The sequence below is a fragment of the Vombatus ursinus genome, unplaced genomic scaffold (genome assembly GCF_900497805.2).
Source record: "Vombatus ursinus unplaced genomic scaffold, bare-nosed wombat genome assembly UNPS02014768.1, whole genome shotgun sequence".
Classification (NCBI taxonomy): Eukaryota; Metazoa; Chordata; class Mammalia; order Diprotodontia; family Vombatidae; genus Vombatus; species Vombatus ursinus.
In genome coordinates, this window is record NW_020954546.1 from 28,891,007 (window position 1) to 28,908,084 (window position 17,078).

The following is a 17,078-nucleotide window of genomic DNA, read 5'->3' on the forward strand; positions in this document are numbered from 1 at the left end:
CCCAAGAAAAAACTCCATATAATAGCTTTAAAATTAGTGTTGGTTGGGGAGAATTGGATATTTCTCCCCTGAGTTCATCAAGGTATTTGTAGAGTTTTTTTTGCACCAGAAACAAAGATTTTAGGGAGAGAACGAAGGCCCTTTTTGTGATCTGATTTTTCCTTGTCGTCTTCTGGTTTTATTCACTATTATTTTTTAATGGACATTGTGTGATAGGACTCTAGGATGTTAGTTACTATAATATTTATCTTGAACATTTTTAAAGCAGCTTGGGTTTTGTTTACTTCATTAATTTTTACTAGTAGAATCTTTTTACCTTCCCTTAGTTCTTAGAAATTTGATACAATGAAGGCAAGGTATGATAGTTCAATTAAAAAACATTTATTCAGCAGCTAATAGAGAGCCAGGCCCTTGGTGTACAAATAAAGACACAGACCTCAGAAAGAAAGGTCCTTGGCCCCAAAGAGCTTACATTCTGTAAAGGGGGGAGATGAGGGGGCTGGGGGTAGTGAGGAGGAGAGAGGAAATGGCTCAGATGGAAGATGATTGAAACTGAGCTTTGAAGGAAACCAAGGTCTTTGAGAAGTAGAGGTGAGAGGAGGGAATGCCTTCTAGACCTGTTGAATTAGCCTGTGCGATGAAAATGGAAAGGAACTATCATGGGGGGGGAGGAAAAACAAGGATATATTACATCAGAATGAGTTATGGATTCCAAACTGCTAAAGTCACATGACTTTTTAGTGGATACATTAAACATTAATTTTTAGTAGTAAGTGGAAAAAATGATGGTCCAAAAACCATTTCAGAATAAGGAACTATATTTTCAGACTATTTAGTAACTTTTTTATGAGATTTAATTAAGATGATGAGTTGATGTCCAGTCTGAAGAATTTAGAGCAGTTGAAAGACTAAAGGGAAAAAATACACATCACAACTGACAGCTGTAGGATGATCACCTAAGGCTCTATTAGCAGAAGAGAAGAGGGAGGAGTCACATTCCCTTCCAAAAAATCTAATGAACCCTAATAAGCTTATTACTTTGAGTCTTAATGTTCCACAGGATTTCTTACAGGTCAGGAAACAAAGCAATGTCAAAACTTGTTTTCTTTCTTTTAAAATATTTTCCTCAGTTTGACTAGGGTACAGCTATCACAATAGAGTATACAATTTAAAAAAATTTTTATTTAGTAACCCGATCTTTAGCATTTATTATTAACCCTGCCATTAATTAAATTAATTAGTTGAGTTGCTTCAGGGACACTGAAGCGTTATGGTCTATAGTGTCTGTTTTGGTTATTCATGTTTGGCATAGCATGTCAATTTAAATATTTGTAATATATGTTTCTTTTAAAATCTATTAATTTTGTATTTATTTTCTTGAAATATTGAAGAGGAAATCTGATGTTAGAGTTTGGAAGGCGTGTTTCAAATATGGCTGCATACTGGCTGCATGTCATTGGACAACTCATTTAACTTCTCAGCTCCCCCAAGTGACTTGCTAAGACTCTAAATGGCAGAGAAAGTGGATATTTTCATTGGTAGACTTGGTAGATGAAATCATAGGTCTGATGTCCTCAGTAATGCTGCCATCTCCTCTCCCTCCAGTTATTTAAAATAGTTTAGTTTTTGAAGGTCAGTTGACGTGTATTTTTCTGAAGGCATCAGCATTTTTACAGCTTCTGCAATAACATTAAAAAATTCTTTTAAGAAGTTTTATCTGGTTAAATTTCCCTAAGTTGAATGTTTAAAATATTTCATTTTAAATTATATGGAAGGTATTTTAAAAGCTCCCATTTAATAGTGCCTTTCAGTTTAAAAAGGGCTACTTATTGACACTTTTGTTCAATATGATTGGACAGCTGTATTGAAAGTTATCAGTCCTTAAGGGGAAAAATTCCAGGACTGGATAGATTAACAGGTGAATTGTACCACTTTCAAAGAACAATTCCAGTGCTACGTAAACTGTTTGAAAAATTGGTGAAAAAGTAATTCTGCCAAATTCCTTTCATGACACAAACATGATCCTGATAGCTAAACCAGAAAGAGTCAAAGCAGAAGAGAAAGAAAACTGTAGACCAGTTTCCCTAAAGACTATTATTGATCCATATACTAGCAGGGAAATTATAGCAATATATCACAAAGATCATATATTATGACTGGATTTATACCAGAAATGAGGGGCTGGTTCAATGTTAGGAAAAATGATAGACCAATAACAAAAACAACAAAAATTTCATGATTATTTCACATGCAGAAAAGGTTTTTTTACACAATACAATGCCCATTTCTACTAAAAAATAACTCAAAAGCAAACAAATAAATGGAGTTTTCCTTAAAATAATAATTAGGATCTATCTAAAACCAAGAAAAAGCATTATCTGTAATGGGGATAAGCTAGAGCTCTTTCCAGTAACATCAAGGATGAAGCAAGAATGTCTGTTATGACCATTACTATTCAATATTGTTCTGGACATGCTAGCTATAGCAGTAAGACAAGAAAAGGAAAGTGAATGAATAAATATAGGCATTGAGGCATCGAAACTATCACTTTTACAGATGAACAGGATAGTTTACCTAGAGAACCCTAGAGAGGCAACAAAAAAACTAACCAAAACAATTAACAATTTTAGCAAAGTTGTGGGATATAAAATAAAGCCACATTAGTCACCAGCATTCCTATATGTTACCAATGAAACACAGCAGGAGAAATAGAGAAATTCCATTTAAAATAACTATAGAGACTATATAACATACTTGAAAGACTACCTTGCAAAGATCAAGAAAATAGATAAAGACCATTATAAAACACCACACAAATGAAAACAAATAATTAGAGAAATAGTAATTGCTATCTAAATTAATATACTTATTTAGGCCCATAACAATTAAAACTACCAAAAAATTACTTTGTAAAGCTAGGAAAAAAAGTAATAATAAAATTCAGCAGGAGGAGAAACAAAAAGTTAAGCATATCGAGTCAAAAAAAAAAAACCCACAATAAAAATGGAAAGGAAGGTGACATTAATGGTTCCAGAATAAGATCCATTTTAAAACAATTGAGGTGCCACTTCACACTGGAAAAAAATGGAAGTTGTCTGGCATATCTCTAGCAGAGGTCAAGCCTTCTGTACGCCCGTACTTCTTATAGGACAGACAATAATACAACTTTGGATTTGAGAAGAAAATTTAGAGAGGGTCCCATAGGTTGTACAGGATTAAGCCTTTGTCTTTCATAGGTGTTTTAACTTGTGGGTCTAAATTTTAGACACTCTAAAAGCTTTTTCTGAGAAGTGGCATTTAATGCTGACTTTGTATTCATACTTAAATAAAAGTTAAAAGTTGGCATTTTGGAGCTATGTAATATTTAGGTAGGTTAAAACTATTTTTTCCAGGTCCAAATTTTTTTTTTTTTTTTGGGGGGGGGTATGTGTGTGTGGCTGCTAATTTTTGGTTTCAAATTCTCTCCCACCCTCCTACACCCATTGAGAAGGCAGGAGATATGATATCCATTATTCCTGTGGCATTCAACTGTTCTTTAAAATTTATTTTTAGTTTTCAGCTTTCACTTTGATGAGATTTTGAGTTGTAAAATTCCCCCTTCCCTTCTCCCTCTTCCCCAGTATGGCATGCAGTCTGATAATAGGCTACACATGTACAATCATATTAAACATTTCCACGTTAGTCATGTTGCAAAGGAAGAATAGAACAAAAGGGAAAAACCATGAGAAAGACAAAGCAAAAAAGAAAGAGAAAATAGTATGCTTCAGTCTGTATTCACACTCCATAGTTCTTTCTTTGGATGTGGATAGCATTGTCCATCACACGTCTTTGGAATTGTCTTAGATCATTGTATTGCTGAGAAGAGCTAAGTCTGTAAAGTTGGTTATCAGACAATGTTGGTGTCACTGTGTGCAATTCATTGTTTTTTAAAAATAAGTCATACCGTTATTGTGTCTGAGGGAGGAGCTTTTTGATGCTTCAGACAGCAGCTGTTCTGTTATGCTGTCTGTCATTATAGTAGGGAAGTTTAACCTCAACAAAAAGTATTTAAATTGACTCAATTTGTAAAGATTTTTCTGAAGGTTTGGAAATGACATAAAAACTAGTAGTGTTTTTGATAAGTTGTAGGTAAAATAATGTACTGTTTTCAAAATAATTTAAACTGTTGATTTTTCCATTTAGATAAGCCGTCACAAAACTCGGAGAATGAACAAAATTCTGTTACCCTGGAAGTTCTGCTGGTGAAAGTTTGCCACAAAAAACGGAAGGTAATGCATAAAATTAATATTGCTACTTTTAGTGGAATGTTACTGTGAATGTGTACATTCTATGGAAGTCCCTGAGGGCACCAGCATGCATCATACAATAGTATTTACTGTCTAAGATCTTATAACTTAATTTTGGAGGTGAGGTGTTCTCAAGGGAATGAGACTTTAATGTAGCTATACTAGAAGTAGAATGTCATAAGGATAAAGGACACTTTTAGAAAAAGTGGTACAAGTTAAAGGAAAAAGAGATGCCCTAGAGATGCCCCTGCCCTTGTACTTTGATAATGGAAAAAGGCTTCATAGAGGAGGTGGCATCTAACATTAAGCCTTCAAGAAACGATTCAGATTTATATGTTGCGGGTCTTTTCTCTTAACTGGTATGGGTATTTCTTTCTTCATGTGGATTATAGCCTCCCTCTCCCCTCATCTCCCCTTGTGAAATTTTCCATCTGATGCTCACAGGCCTCTTTGCAATTAAGAAAACTTGTCATATAGGCCGTCATTGAGTCTATTCACCAAGTCTTTCTAGCTTGGTATTCTAAGGTTTGTATTCTACTCTTGTAACCTTCAGAATGGAGGCTCACTTTCTAGTAGACCCAAAAAGAGGATTTGATCTCTAACTTAGCTGAAATGCTGCACTTGAGCCATGAGACGTGAAGGCAAATACTTGACCTCAGTACTGGGAAAGAGGAGAATTTGTGATGGGTAGTAACATTTCTTCCAGCAACTGTGGGTATGAGTGTTGGGTCATTGGTTATGGGAAAGAGTACCAGTGGCAGGGTGGAGGGGCCATTTAAAGTCATTTAAAAGGCAAATGTAAATAATTTGGAAGCAACTGCATGAATTTGGTTATCGTAATTGTAAAAATCAACTTGTTTGGATCTTTAAGAGGCTATCAAATTAATCCCATTTGATTCTTGTCTCCTTCACTTGTCTCTGAATCTTTGTTTCTTCCATCTCAAGTTGTTTTTCACATTTCATGAAAACATATGCTTATAAATGTGTAGACTTATTGATTCACAGTATTGAGAAGTAACATGGTGTGATGACATTTAGTGAGAGCTGAAAGCATGATTATAGTTACTTAGAAACAAAGGCAGGGATGGAAGAAGGAAGAAGGTTACAACATAATGGGTTCAACTTTGATTCTGAAAGAAAACTGGTCCAGAGGACCAGAGCAAGGCAGATAAACCTTTCCCATCTGTCTTTTCATCCTTGGTGTTCACCTTCCCTCATCAAAAGCTCCCATTAGGGGCCCCAGTAGTCCCAGCTTCAGCCCTAACTAAGGGCTGTAATCATTACCACTTCAGGCCTTCTTTCCAGTTACCTCTCATGTACCTTCTAGTCCCCTTCCCAGTCCGTCAAGTTTAGATGTCTTACAGCATTGTTGTCTACGTTTCCTCCATACATAGTTTATATCCTTGAATGTCAGGGTGTTTGGGTTCCCAGAAAATTTGTTGCCATCAAGTGAGATTTTAGTCTTTACCTTCCATGTGCTTCTTCCTATCTGTGTACAAGTTGATCATAGGATACCTTGTTTTCTTGTTAGTTTAAAGGCCATTTTGCTTGAAGTAATCTGCAGTGGCCCAGGCCCAGGACAAAAATGGTATTCAAAGCAGTGGTGTGATTCTTAGTCTTGGGGTTCATTAAATGTAATGAAGCTACCACAGGCCTATCTGCCCACACTGCTTGCCTTCCGTGGCCATAACCTGTAAGCTCATTTCTTTCCGGCTATACCATCTCAGTCTCTATGGAATACTCCCCCCATAGCTACTGTTGCAGCTGCTGCCCTTTTGCTCGTTCTGCCTGCTCTGCCCAGGGGAGATTGTAGGACCTTGGTTACTATCCATAGGAATTCTGTTGCTGCCGTATCCCCCATTCTGGGAACTGCTCACTTGGCTCACTGAACCTGCTGTTGAGAGCTGAGAGCTGACTCCTGGCTGAGGCCAGATTCCTCTCTAATTATAAGTAAGCTGGCAATGCTGGCTGCTGTTCTCATCTCTGATTCATCTCCTCTACAGCACTGTAGCCTATTTCCTAGCCTGTAGATGAAAGGAACTGTAGGTAATCTGACTAAACATAGATAGCTGGACACTTTTGTTCCCCTAGCTATATTGGTTATGGATCTGATTGTTTTCTTTGGAGTAGCCTTGATGAGGGTCAGTGGGCTTGGTCCTAATAGCATTGTGGGACTTGTTGGGAACTACTTCTACACCTGTGTCCACTGGCCCCAGAGCAACAGAAAACAATATCATTGACCGCAGACTAGAACTAAGGAAATGTGCTTGATAAATGAGTTGAAAATGTGTCTAGTACGTCTTGCTTCTGATAGTTACCAGTATTTCCAGAGTATGGTTAGACTTATTTATATACAGTATTTGTCATAGTTAATGATTAGGAGGAAGTCAGTTATTAATATTTCATTCAGTCGGCAAATTCAAGGTACTCTTCTAGGCACTGAGGATATAGGTAAAAAAAAGAGAAACAGTCCCTACTCGCAATAAACTTATCGATGAGACTCAAAGTACATATAAAAATATAAATAGTCTTAAATGTTAAGTAGTTTTGGAAGGGAGAGCACTAACAGTTGAAGAGATTGGGAAAGGCTATTGGAGAAAATATCTGAGCTGCACCTTTAAAGAGAAAAGAGGAATTCAGAAGTAAGGCGTGCATTCCACATGTGGGAGATGGGTCGCAAAATGTGTGTATGGGGAAGGGAGGGGAGGAATAATGTCTAATGATGCTAGAAAGGTAGATTCAAGCCTGGTTATAAAGGTCTTTAAAAACCAAACAGTCTATATTTTATTATACAGTGTGAAAGTCACATCAGATCTGTACTTAAGAAAACTTACTTGGGTAGCAATATTCCTGGAGTGGTGAGAAGCTTGAGTGGAATAGACCAGTTAGGAGATTGATAATATAATCTAGGGCAGATGTGAGAAAGGCCTGAGCTCAGGTGGCTGCTTTGTAAGATGTTTAGAAGGTAGAAAAGGCAAAATTTGGCAACTCCTTGGATTTGTGAGGTGATATACATTGAATAGAATGAGATGATACTGAGATTGCAAATCAGAGACACCAGATGGATGGTAGCTATCAACAAAAATAAGAAAGCGTGGAAGAATGGAGGTTTAAGGGGAAAGATGAGTTCAGTTTTACACATTGAATTTAAGATGTCCCCCAGGACGTTCAGTTTGAAATGTCCTATAGTCAGTTGATGATTTGGGACTGAAACTTGAAGGAAAAGACTAATCTGTTATGTCATTCTGGGTGGGCATCATCTGTGAAGAGATGAAGGTTAAGCTTGTAGCAGCTAAGGAGGTTTCAGAGAGAGTATAGAAAAGACTGACCCAGTACATAATCTTGGGGAACACCAATATTTAGAGCATGTGATATGAGGATGATGAGCCAGCAAAGACACAGAAGGATAGTGGTCAGACTGATAGGACAATAGTTTCGCAAAATCCTAAAGAGAATAAAGCATTCGGGAGGAGAGATTGTTCATTAGCTGGCAAATAAAAAGGGAATAGGATGGAGAAAAGAGACCTTGAGCTATGGGAATTAAGCAGTCGATTTTGAGAGAGCGGTTAGTTGTGTGAATAAGAGGAGAAAAACTGTTAGCAGTGAATGTAGATGATTTTTTCAAAGGGGTTTTATAATTTGACCAAATCTTGACAAATTTGAAAAGAATTTTCCATTTACTATTTCATTCTTTTTCTTGGTTGTAGGATGTAAGTTGTCCAATAAGGCAAGTTCCTACAGGTAAAAAGCAGGTGCCTTTGAATCCAGACCTCAACCAAACGAAACCAGGAAACTGTCCATCCCTTGCTGTTTCAAGTAATGAATTTGAACCTAGTAATAGCCATATGGTGAAGTCTTACTCATTGCTATTTAGAGTGACTCGTCCAGGAAGAAGAGAGTTTAATGGAATGATTAATGGAGAAACCAATGAAAATATAGGTAATTTTTGAATTTAAAAATTAATAATTTAAAATATAGTCAGATTTTGTCCTAGAGACAGAATCTGCTTTGTTTCTGGAAAGTTGATTGATCTCATCATTCTCTTTTAAGAATTAGGAATTGTGCTTAAGTAGTTTTCTTTTAAATAAATAACCTGTATGTTAACTTCTGTAATGGAGAAAACAGTTCGGATTGTACTACATGTACTTAAATGAGTATGTGTGTTATAGTCTAGTATGACACAGAGCTTTTAAAATGTTATAAAGTTCTTTTACTTGGGGAAATTAAATCTCAAGCTTTTTTGTTTAAGTATAATTCTTTTTCTTATTACCCCAAAATATTTGCTACAAACATATCTGTCAGGTATTCAGTGGAAATGGTTCATTGTTCATACAACAAATGTTATTGCCACAGAGTTTATAAATTTTTGTTTTTTAAAATATTGATTTCTCCATGCTTTTTATTGCTAAGAGAATCTTCGCTTAATGTTTGGCTTATTCACCTGTTGTACATACTTGAATTATGAGAGAGATGCTTTTCAAATTTAGATGTCAATGAAGAACTTCCAGCCAGAAGAAAACGAAACTCTTCAAATCGTGAAGATGGAGAAAAGACTTTTGTAGCACAGATGACTGTATTTGATAAAAACAGGTAATAAGAACTTGAGGTGAAGAGGAATTTCCCCATATGCACTGGGAAAGTATGCCAAAACAGAATTGTCATTGGTGTTAAATTTAGTGAGTCACTAGAGTTAAGTCCATTTGCTTGACTCTGCAGTCTGGTAATATAGACTTAAGCACTTACTGTAACACAGGCTTTATTTTGACTTTTCTCTCTTATTAACATAAAAACTCTTGAGTACCTGTAAGATGTCTTATAGTGTATTGAGTATTATGAGATTTCCAGAATTTTTGATAGCTGTTCTTGCACTTGTCTAACAGCTTTTATGGCTATCCAAGGACAAATACAGAATAAAATCTGTGTAAATAAGAATTTTTAGAAGTTGACGTGTTATTGGATTTTGCTGTAGATTATATGACATTCCTTTTGGGGGTGAGGTGCTAATTTTCATTTAGGATTTAGTTTCCAGTTTTGTGGTTTGGGACTTAAGCAACTTTGGGCCAGGGAAAGAAAAACCAGGAAACTATTATATTTCCAGCTTATTGTACTAGTGCTGGGATGGGGAACCTTCCACCTCTTGTGGCCATAGGTCCTTGGGTGTGGCCTTTTGACTGAGTCCAAGTTTTACAGAACAAATCCTTTTATTAAAGGGATTTGTTCTGTGAAGTTTAGATTCAGTCAAAGGGCCTCACTTGAGGACCTAGAGGGTCACATGTAGCCTTGAGGCCACAGATTGCCCACCCCTGTAGGTTTGGAGATAGTGGAAAGTGATTTACTGGTTATGCCCGCTCAATGGTAGTTGTCATCTTTTCCTGCTAACCAAAGGGAGATAGTAGAAAGACAGATATTTGGTGAATAGAGGCAGCTGAGCAAAGGATGAGTGAGAGTTGAATTGTTCTCCCTTATTACTCAGGCCAATGGCAAGTAGCTCTGGCTGTTCCCTTTAGTAACCCTGTGTGATTTCACATGCTAAGGTAGCACATTCAGAGAAATCGCTTACCTTTGTGGATGATGATAACGGGGGCAACCATCCCTATGTCCATTTTTAATTTTGGAAAGTTGATTAACACTTAAGGTTTTTGTTTTTCTGAAGTAGACTAAAAATGGGAGATAAAAGGCTTCCATTCTGAATTATTAAAAACCAGCCAAAATTATCTTTTATTGAACTAACCTTTAAAATCTTGATTCGTTTTGTGTTCCCTGGTAAAATGAAGGCTTCTTGAAGGCAGGGACTGTTTTGATATTGTCTTTGTATGCCTGACACTTAACATAGAGAATTGATGTACTTCATAAATAAATGTTAACCAGATTCATTCATGAGTTAGAAAATATTTTACTTTTTTACATCTGTATCAGAATATTCTTTTTTTGCTGATTAATTAGCATAGTCAAGCAAAAAACAAATCCATACTTTTGCCATGCCCTGAATTGCATATCTGTTTCTTAGCATGATTCCTCATCAGTTCTGTGCTGTTGTGGTTGGTCATTTTATTTTTCAGTGTTCCTAAGTCTTTAAAAGTTGCTATATTTTAAAATAATTAGAATTATTTTATCTCCATGTATTTTACTTTACATCAAATACATTTATTGGCAAAGCTATATGCACAAGCCTACAAGTGGGTGATATCCTGCTTTCTCCAGATGATAAATATGAATGTTAGCTTGTAATTAACCTGACAGGATTTAATTGATTGATGGAATTTTATTTTTCATTTAAATTAAAAAATCAACATAAATATGTTAATTCTTTATGATATTTAAAATTATGTAATCTGTATCATAGAATGTTAGAGCTGGGAGGAACCTTAGAAATATAGTACAGATTTCTCACTTCTAGATGAAGAAACTGGAGCAAGTAGATTGCTTTCCCATAAGCCATACACGATTTTTTCCTGCAAACTTGTGCCAACCTTCATGATGAAATGTTTAATTCCTTAGTTGGTTTCAGAAATTTAAGTTTGACTAATAGCTGTTATGAATAAGTATTTTCTGTGAAAACTGAGCTGTAAGTAGTATTTTTAAATTCAATTTTATTTGCAGTAGTACATTATCTCCGTATTTCTCCCCCAAAGAGAAAGAAAAACAAGACCCATTACAAATATGTATTGTCACGTTCTATTCACGTACCTTTAAAGAATGGTGTGTTCTGATTTAATTTCTTGTAAATATTAGCATTACTTTCAAAGTGCTTTTTATTATATAAAAGACTCTAGTTGTGTCAAATAACAAACAGAGCTTAATTCAAAGTGTGTTTGCCTAATAGGCGCTTGCAACTTCTAGATGGAGAATATGAAGTAGCCATGCAGGAAATGGAAGAATGTCCAATCAGCAAGAAAAGAGCAACATGGGAAACGATTCTTGATGGGAAAGTATGTAGTTACAATTCTGTTTTTTGATACCTTTTGTTGTGAGCATTCTCTGTGTGTTTGTGTGTGTGTTACATAAAAAATTATGTCCTAATCTAGTGTGGCTTATGTCCACATCTTTTCATAAATCTTCTATAGAGAAGTCATCTTAAACAGTGGAATCCTTTATCTTACTCATTTAGTGTTTCATGGATACCATTTTAATATTGGGGCTGTGTATCATTAAGAACTTGAATTCATTAGCGATAGAAATGTAATGATTTAAGTTCTTAAGGAATGGGATTTGTGACTTATAAATTAGGACAATGCATGCATGTAACCTTTTAAAATAATTTATAGAAGTGGTTGGTATTAATTGAATGTGGTGTCCCTGGTTGAAATTATACTGGTAAGGAAAAACACTGAGTGCTCAGTCTACATGCCCTATTAACCTCTGAAATAGGTTTCATTTCTTGTCTTGTTGACAACACACTTAATTCCAAATAGGTAGATGGAGGGGACAATACCCCTGATCAGCCCAGTAGTTTCTTAGTGTACAATTTATCCCTCTCTTTCTCTTCCAGAATATTCCTTATATACAGCTCACATCATGTCTCTACTATTCAGAAATGCTCAGCAGTTTCCTTTTCCCTTTCAGATAAAGACCTGTAGGTTGGATTTGAAGGCTTATTACCTGTAGGTTGGATTTGAAAGTGGAAAAGTCTGGCATTTGTTTTGGAGCTTTAATGCAGTAATTAGTCTAGGAAGCAGTGAAGCTTAGGTTAAGTTTGTGGCCATAGGAATGGTGAGGAATGTAGAATTGACTAGGTTTTGTATTTCTGGTATAGAGTTTGAAGTAAAAAGAATCAAAGATGACTCCAGTATGTTGAGTCATTGTTTAAGTTCTGATAAAGATATTGGGAACTTTCGGGGAAGGTGGACATATTGCTTTTGGTAGGGGAAATAATGAATTTGAGAGGCAGCAAGCATTGAAATGTCGAATTGTGAAGGAGGCAACTGTTGACATAGCTCTGTATGTCAGGGAAGTGGATAGTTTTACCCTTCGTATACATTGGTTTTTGAGGAGCTTTCCTCCAGCAGAGGAAGGTAGAGGCCTGAGAGTTCCCCTCATATTTGGGGTTGGGGGAAGGTAGCATAGTCATTGAAAGAAATAGAAGATACCTGGATATAAGATAATTATAAGCCAGTCTCTGTGCTAAGCACTAGCAGTGTCAATATAAGGGAGCAGACAGTCCCTTTAAGAGGAGACCAACTACAGAACTTTTAATTTAAAAGTAAAGAAGTCATTCACGTTTTTAGAATTGTATGATCCATTCGTTCAGTCTGGCTTGTAGTTATAAGGTGCAGCAGATCAAATGAAAGAAAGTTTATTGGTTGGGTATTGGAAAGGAGCAAGTATTTGGAAGCATATCAGGAAAGAATAGTATCTAGAACAAGTTTTAGTGCTAGAAAAAGTTCTACTGAGGCCAAGAGGGAAGGACTAGTGATTTACATACATACAGACACACATATGTACATACATGAATATGAACAATACTTGGACATTATTTAGCATCAGTCTTAATTTTTTTTTCTTTTTTAGAGGCTACCTCCATTCGAAACATTTTCTCAGGGACCCACATTGCAGTTCACTCTTCGTTGGACAGGAGACACCAATGATAAATCTACAGCTCCTATAGCAAAACCTCTTGCAACCAGAAATTCAGAGAGTCTCCCTCAAGAAAATAAGCCTGGTTCTGTCAAACCCCCTCAGACTATAGGTGAGCAGACATTTCTTCATAATGTGAGAGAGAAAACTAACAACTGTGGCATTTCCAATATCTCCCCACCACTATCATCCAAGTAACTGTTCCCTTGTAACAGATTTTTTAAAAATTGTTGAGCAAAATCAATGAATCTTCCAAGTCATGATACATACGTGCAACATTTCATATTATTCGTCATGTCCTACAATAAGAGATGAATATTTTTTAGCTCTTACAATTCAGGTTGTCATAATTTTATCCACAGCATGCAGTTTCATATTTTCTTTATTTTGTTGTTGTTCATAGGATCATAGATTTAGAGTAAAGAAGACCTTAAGTCAGTGAAAGAACTTATTTAATCTTTCTTGTCCAGGATTGTATATGAGAGCAAGAGTTATATAAGAACAAAAGTTATTGTCTTAGGATATCTGGCATCTAATTGTTTCATGATGTGTGTCTTTTATTGAGTCGTAATAATTTTATCATTAACTAGAAATAATCAATTTTCAGCTGTGAAAGAATCATTATCTACAGAGCTTCAAACAAGAAAAGAAAAAGATATTTTAAATGAACCTAGACAAAAGTTACGAATATTTTACCAGGTAAGCAACCATGATTCTTTTGAAGAAACAATTTTTTGTCTTTTTAAGGGGAGGAGAGGGTAAAAGGGAAATGTTTTGTGTTCTTAGCATGGTTTAAATGGATTTTAAAAGCTTTATTTAGATTATTTAGTTTTTTAGAGATGGGGGGTAAGATAGTCAACTATTTTAAAATATACAGAGTTTCCACTTGCCCACTTTCCAGTTCCTTTATAACAACAATACGAGACAGCAAACTGAAGCCAGAGATGACTTGCATTGCCCTTGGTGTACGTTGAATTGCCGCAAGCTTTATAGTTTACTCAAACATCTTAAACTCTGTCACAGCAGATTTATCTTCAATTATGTTGTAAGTAAGCTTTTGTTTTTAGTTTTCAATAAATTTAACAAAATATGCACGTGAAATTTTGTTGTTGTTCAGAGGTGTTGGACTGTTCATGACTCTATTTGGGATTTTCTTGGCAAAGTTACTGAAGTGGTTTGCCATTTCTTTCTCCAGCTCATTTTACGTATGAGAAATTTAGGCAGACTGGATTAAGCGACTTGCCTAAGGTCATACAGCTAGTATCTGAGGCCAGATTTGAATTTCTGAACATGAATCTTCCCAACTCCAGGCCCAGCACTCTATCTACTGTGCTACCTAGTTGCCTCAACATGAAATATGCCAAATGGAATTAAGTAAATTACATACTGAAATATTTTTAGAAAATTTTTTCATCCTTTGTCCAAAAATAGTCTCTATGTGTAGAGTGCTGAATATGTTGTGATTATGTATATAATAATTTGTTTCTAAAAATCTTGACAAATGGATTGTTTAATTTAACTTGGATAATATACTATATTAGGCTTCAGAACATAAGTAATTTTTTTCCCTCTTCGAATCACATCTGACTACAAATTCCTGTTTTTTATATTGGAATAAAAAGATAGATGTTGGGTTAGATTATTGGGAGGGTGGGTAGAAATAAGTATTCATGTATAGTAGCACTGTGCTTTTAAATGCTTGTAAAATGAGAACAATTTACTTTTGGTGATGATATTGAATTTTAGAATTGGTGAAGGTAGTATGTTTCTTAACTCATGGGTTTAATATTTGTTGTTACAGTATCATCCAAAAGGTGCTAGAATAGATGTTTCTATCAATGAGTGTTATGATGGCTCCTATGCAGGGAATCCTCAGGATATTCATCGTCAGCCTGGGTTTGCCTTCAGTCGTAATGGGCCAGTAAAGAGAACACCTATCACACACATTCTTGTATGTAGGTACGTAAAAAGGTCAGATAGCAAATGTTTGACTTCTTATTCCTAATTGGTTATTTTGGAGGAAATAGAAGATTAATGGAAGAAAGTACTGCTTTAGGTGGAAACTTGGATAGTAGTATGACCCTGACTAACCCTAGTCTGTATACTGAACTAAAAATGAAGGGAGATTCATCCTGTTTTCTTCTGCACTGTATTTTATTTCCCCAAGACTCTTTGTCGTTGTCGCATTGGGTACCAAGTCATTTATCATTTTTATTCCTCTTACACCTAACCATCTTCCCTTTCCCATCCTCTGTCGTTTCTGTTTCTTGAATCATTTCTCTGCAATTACCTTGAATGCCTTTGATCTAAGTGCTGTAGAATACAGATGGGAAAGCGTTTTTTGTATTGTGTGAGATACCATTCAGTTCTGTTAAGTGTTCTTGTTAAGCTAATAGCTGTCTGTTCATTTGTATCTAATTTTTCATGGTTATTTCAACAGACCAAAACGTACAAAAGCAAGTATGTCTGAATTTCTTGAATCCGAAGATGGGGAAGTGGAGCAGCAGCGGACATACAGCAGTGGCCACAATCGGCTTTACTTCCACAGTGACACTTGTTTACCGCTCCGCCCCCAAGAGATGGAAGTAGATAGTGAAGATGAGAAAGATCCCGAATGGCTAAGAGAAAAAACCATTACTGTAATTTTCAATTTTAATATCCTAAAAATTGTTTTTACATCTGTTTTTCTTTGGTGATTCTTAAAAAAACAAGAACAAAACTAGCACATAACATTGCAGATTGAGTGATTATGGAATTGAGTGATGGATGATTCCACACAAATAGGACAGATGGATGCTGTTCCAGATTTGGAGCCCCATCTACTGTTTTTCCCATTCACTGCCTTAGGTGATGAACTGGAGATTTTAATCTTGAAAATTTGCACGCTTCTCAGTTGAGACTTAGGGTCCTGTTCCAAGAGCTATTAAGCTGCTCTGACTTAAAGCTTTTAAAGTTAAAGCTGCAGTGAGGCTTTGGAACACCCTGTACGTGTTGTTGCTATAACTAGGTTTTCATAGTGTACGTTTATGTACCTGATAAATCTGAAGATACTGTTAACTAGATTTTGGTTAGATTGATGACTAGTTATAATTGTAAAAGTATTGATGCCTTCCTGTGCATACTACTTGAAAAACAAATGTATTTTGACTGCTTTGACACTTTCTGATATAGTCAGTGTTTATCAGTGCATTTTATTTTGTTTGAATTAAGTTATAAATGTCTTGAATTTAAGGTAATCAAAAAAAGATACCTATAAACCTATATCATCTCCATTGTCCTGTCCCCCTTTCCCCTCCATGGTATTTATCCTTGATTTAATTTTTCACGTTTACTTTTAGCAAATTGAAGAATTTTCTGATGTTAATGAAGGAGAGAAAGAAGTGATGAAATTATGGAATCTACATGTCATGAAGCATGGGTGGGTTATTTTGAAATCATTTGAATACATTAATTGTTAAATCCATTTGTTGGTATTCTGATGACCTTGATGAGGGTAGAATTATACTTGATTTTTGATACTTTCAGCTTCTAAGACTTTCTTCCCATGTGACCATGGCTCTTTTCCTTTAACTGCAAAATTAGTGTTTGGACTTGTAGGAGCCCATGGAGCCTGGAGTCAAAAAGTCCTGACATCAAATCCTGCTTCAGACACATAGCAACTGTGTGACCCTGAGCAAGTCACTTGACGCCCCCACCCCCCCCGTATATTACTGTTCAGCCGTAATTGGGGGATGATAATAGCACTTAGCTCACAGCATTGTTGTGAGGATCAGTGGTAATGTTTGTGAAGTGCTTAGCCTAGTGCCTGGCACACAGTAGGTGCTTAATAAGTGCTTATTCTCTTCCCCTTCCTGTTCTGGATTTATGATCTTATGACTGTAGCCTTACAAGAAAAGAAAAAAATCCACTCTACTGCATGGAAATGTATTTAATTTGACTACTTTAAATTCTGTAGTTAGTTTAATATGACAGAGCTATTTGCATTTACATGTTTGTCAAGTTTCCATGTAATTTTGCATTCCTGTCGCATGTATTGTGAGGTAACAGAGCAGTATTTGGGGGGCTCTGTGTGGTTGTGCTTTCTCCAAAGCTCTGTTTCTTCTCCACGATCCTTCTTGCCTCAGATTATAGACAGCCTCCTCATGTTCCCTCTGCCACAAGCCCTACACCCTCTCAGTTCGCAAAATGATTTTCCCAAGGCACACGTTTGATCACATC

General features: G+C 36.0%; 1 protein-coding gene across 1 annotated transcript in view; it reads left to right on the forward strand.

Moving 5' to 3' along the window:
* The window catches only part of SUZ12 (SUZ12 polycomb repressive complex 2 subunit), a 37,258-nt gene that overhangs the window by 16,834 nt on the left and 3,346 nt on the right, over positions 1 to 17,078 (forward strand). The window contains exons 6-15 of the mRNA XM_027862403.1: positions 4,183 to 4,268; positions 7,994 to 8,225; positions 8,774 to 8,876; positions 11,110 to 11,215; positions 12,795 to 12,972; positions 13,468 to 13,559; positions 13,762 to 13,905; positions 14,662 to 14,819; positions 15,301 to 15,499; positions 16,199 to 16,278. Of these exons, the coding sequence (XP_027718204.1) occupies positions 4,183 to 4,268; positions 7,994 to 8,225; positions 8,774 to 8,876; positions 11,110 to 11,215; positions 12,795 to 12,972; positions 13,468 to 13,559; positions 13,762 to 13,905; positions 14,662 to 14,819; positions 15,301 to 15,499; positions 16,199 to 16,278 (1,378 nt within the window). The remainder of the gene's footprint in view (positions 1 to 4,182; positions 4,269 to 7,993; positions 8,226 to 8,773; positions 8,877 to 11,109; positions 11,216 to 12,794; positions 12,973 to 13,467; positions 13,560 to 13,761; positions 13,906 to 14,661; positions 14,820 to 15,300; positions 15,500 to 16,198; positions 16,279 to 17,078) is intronic.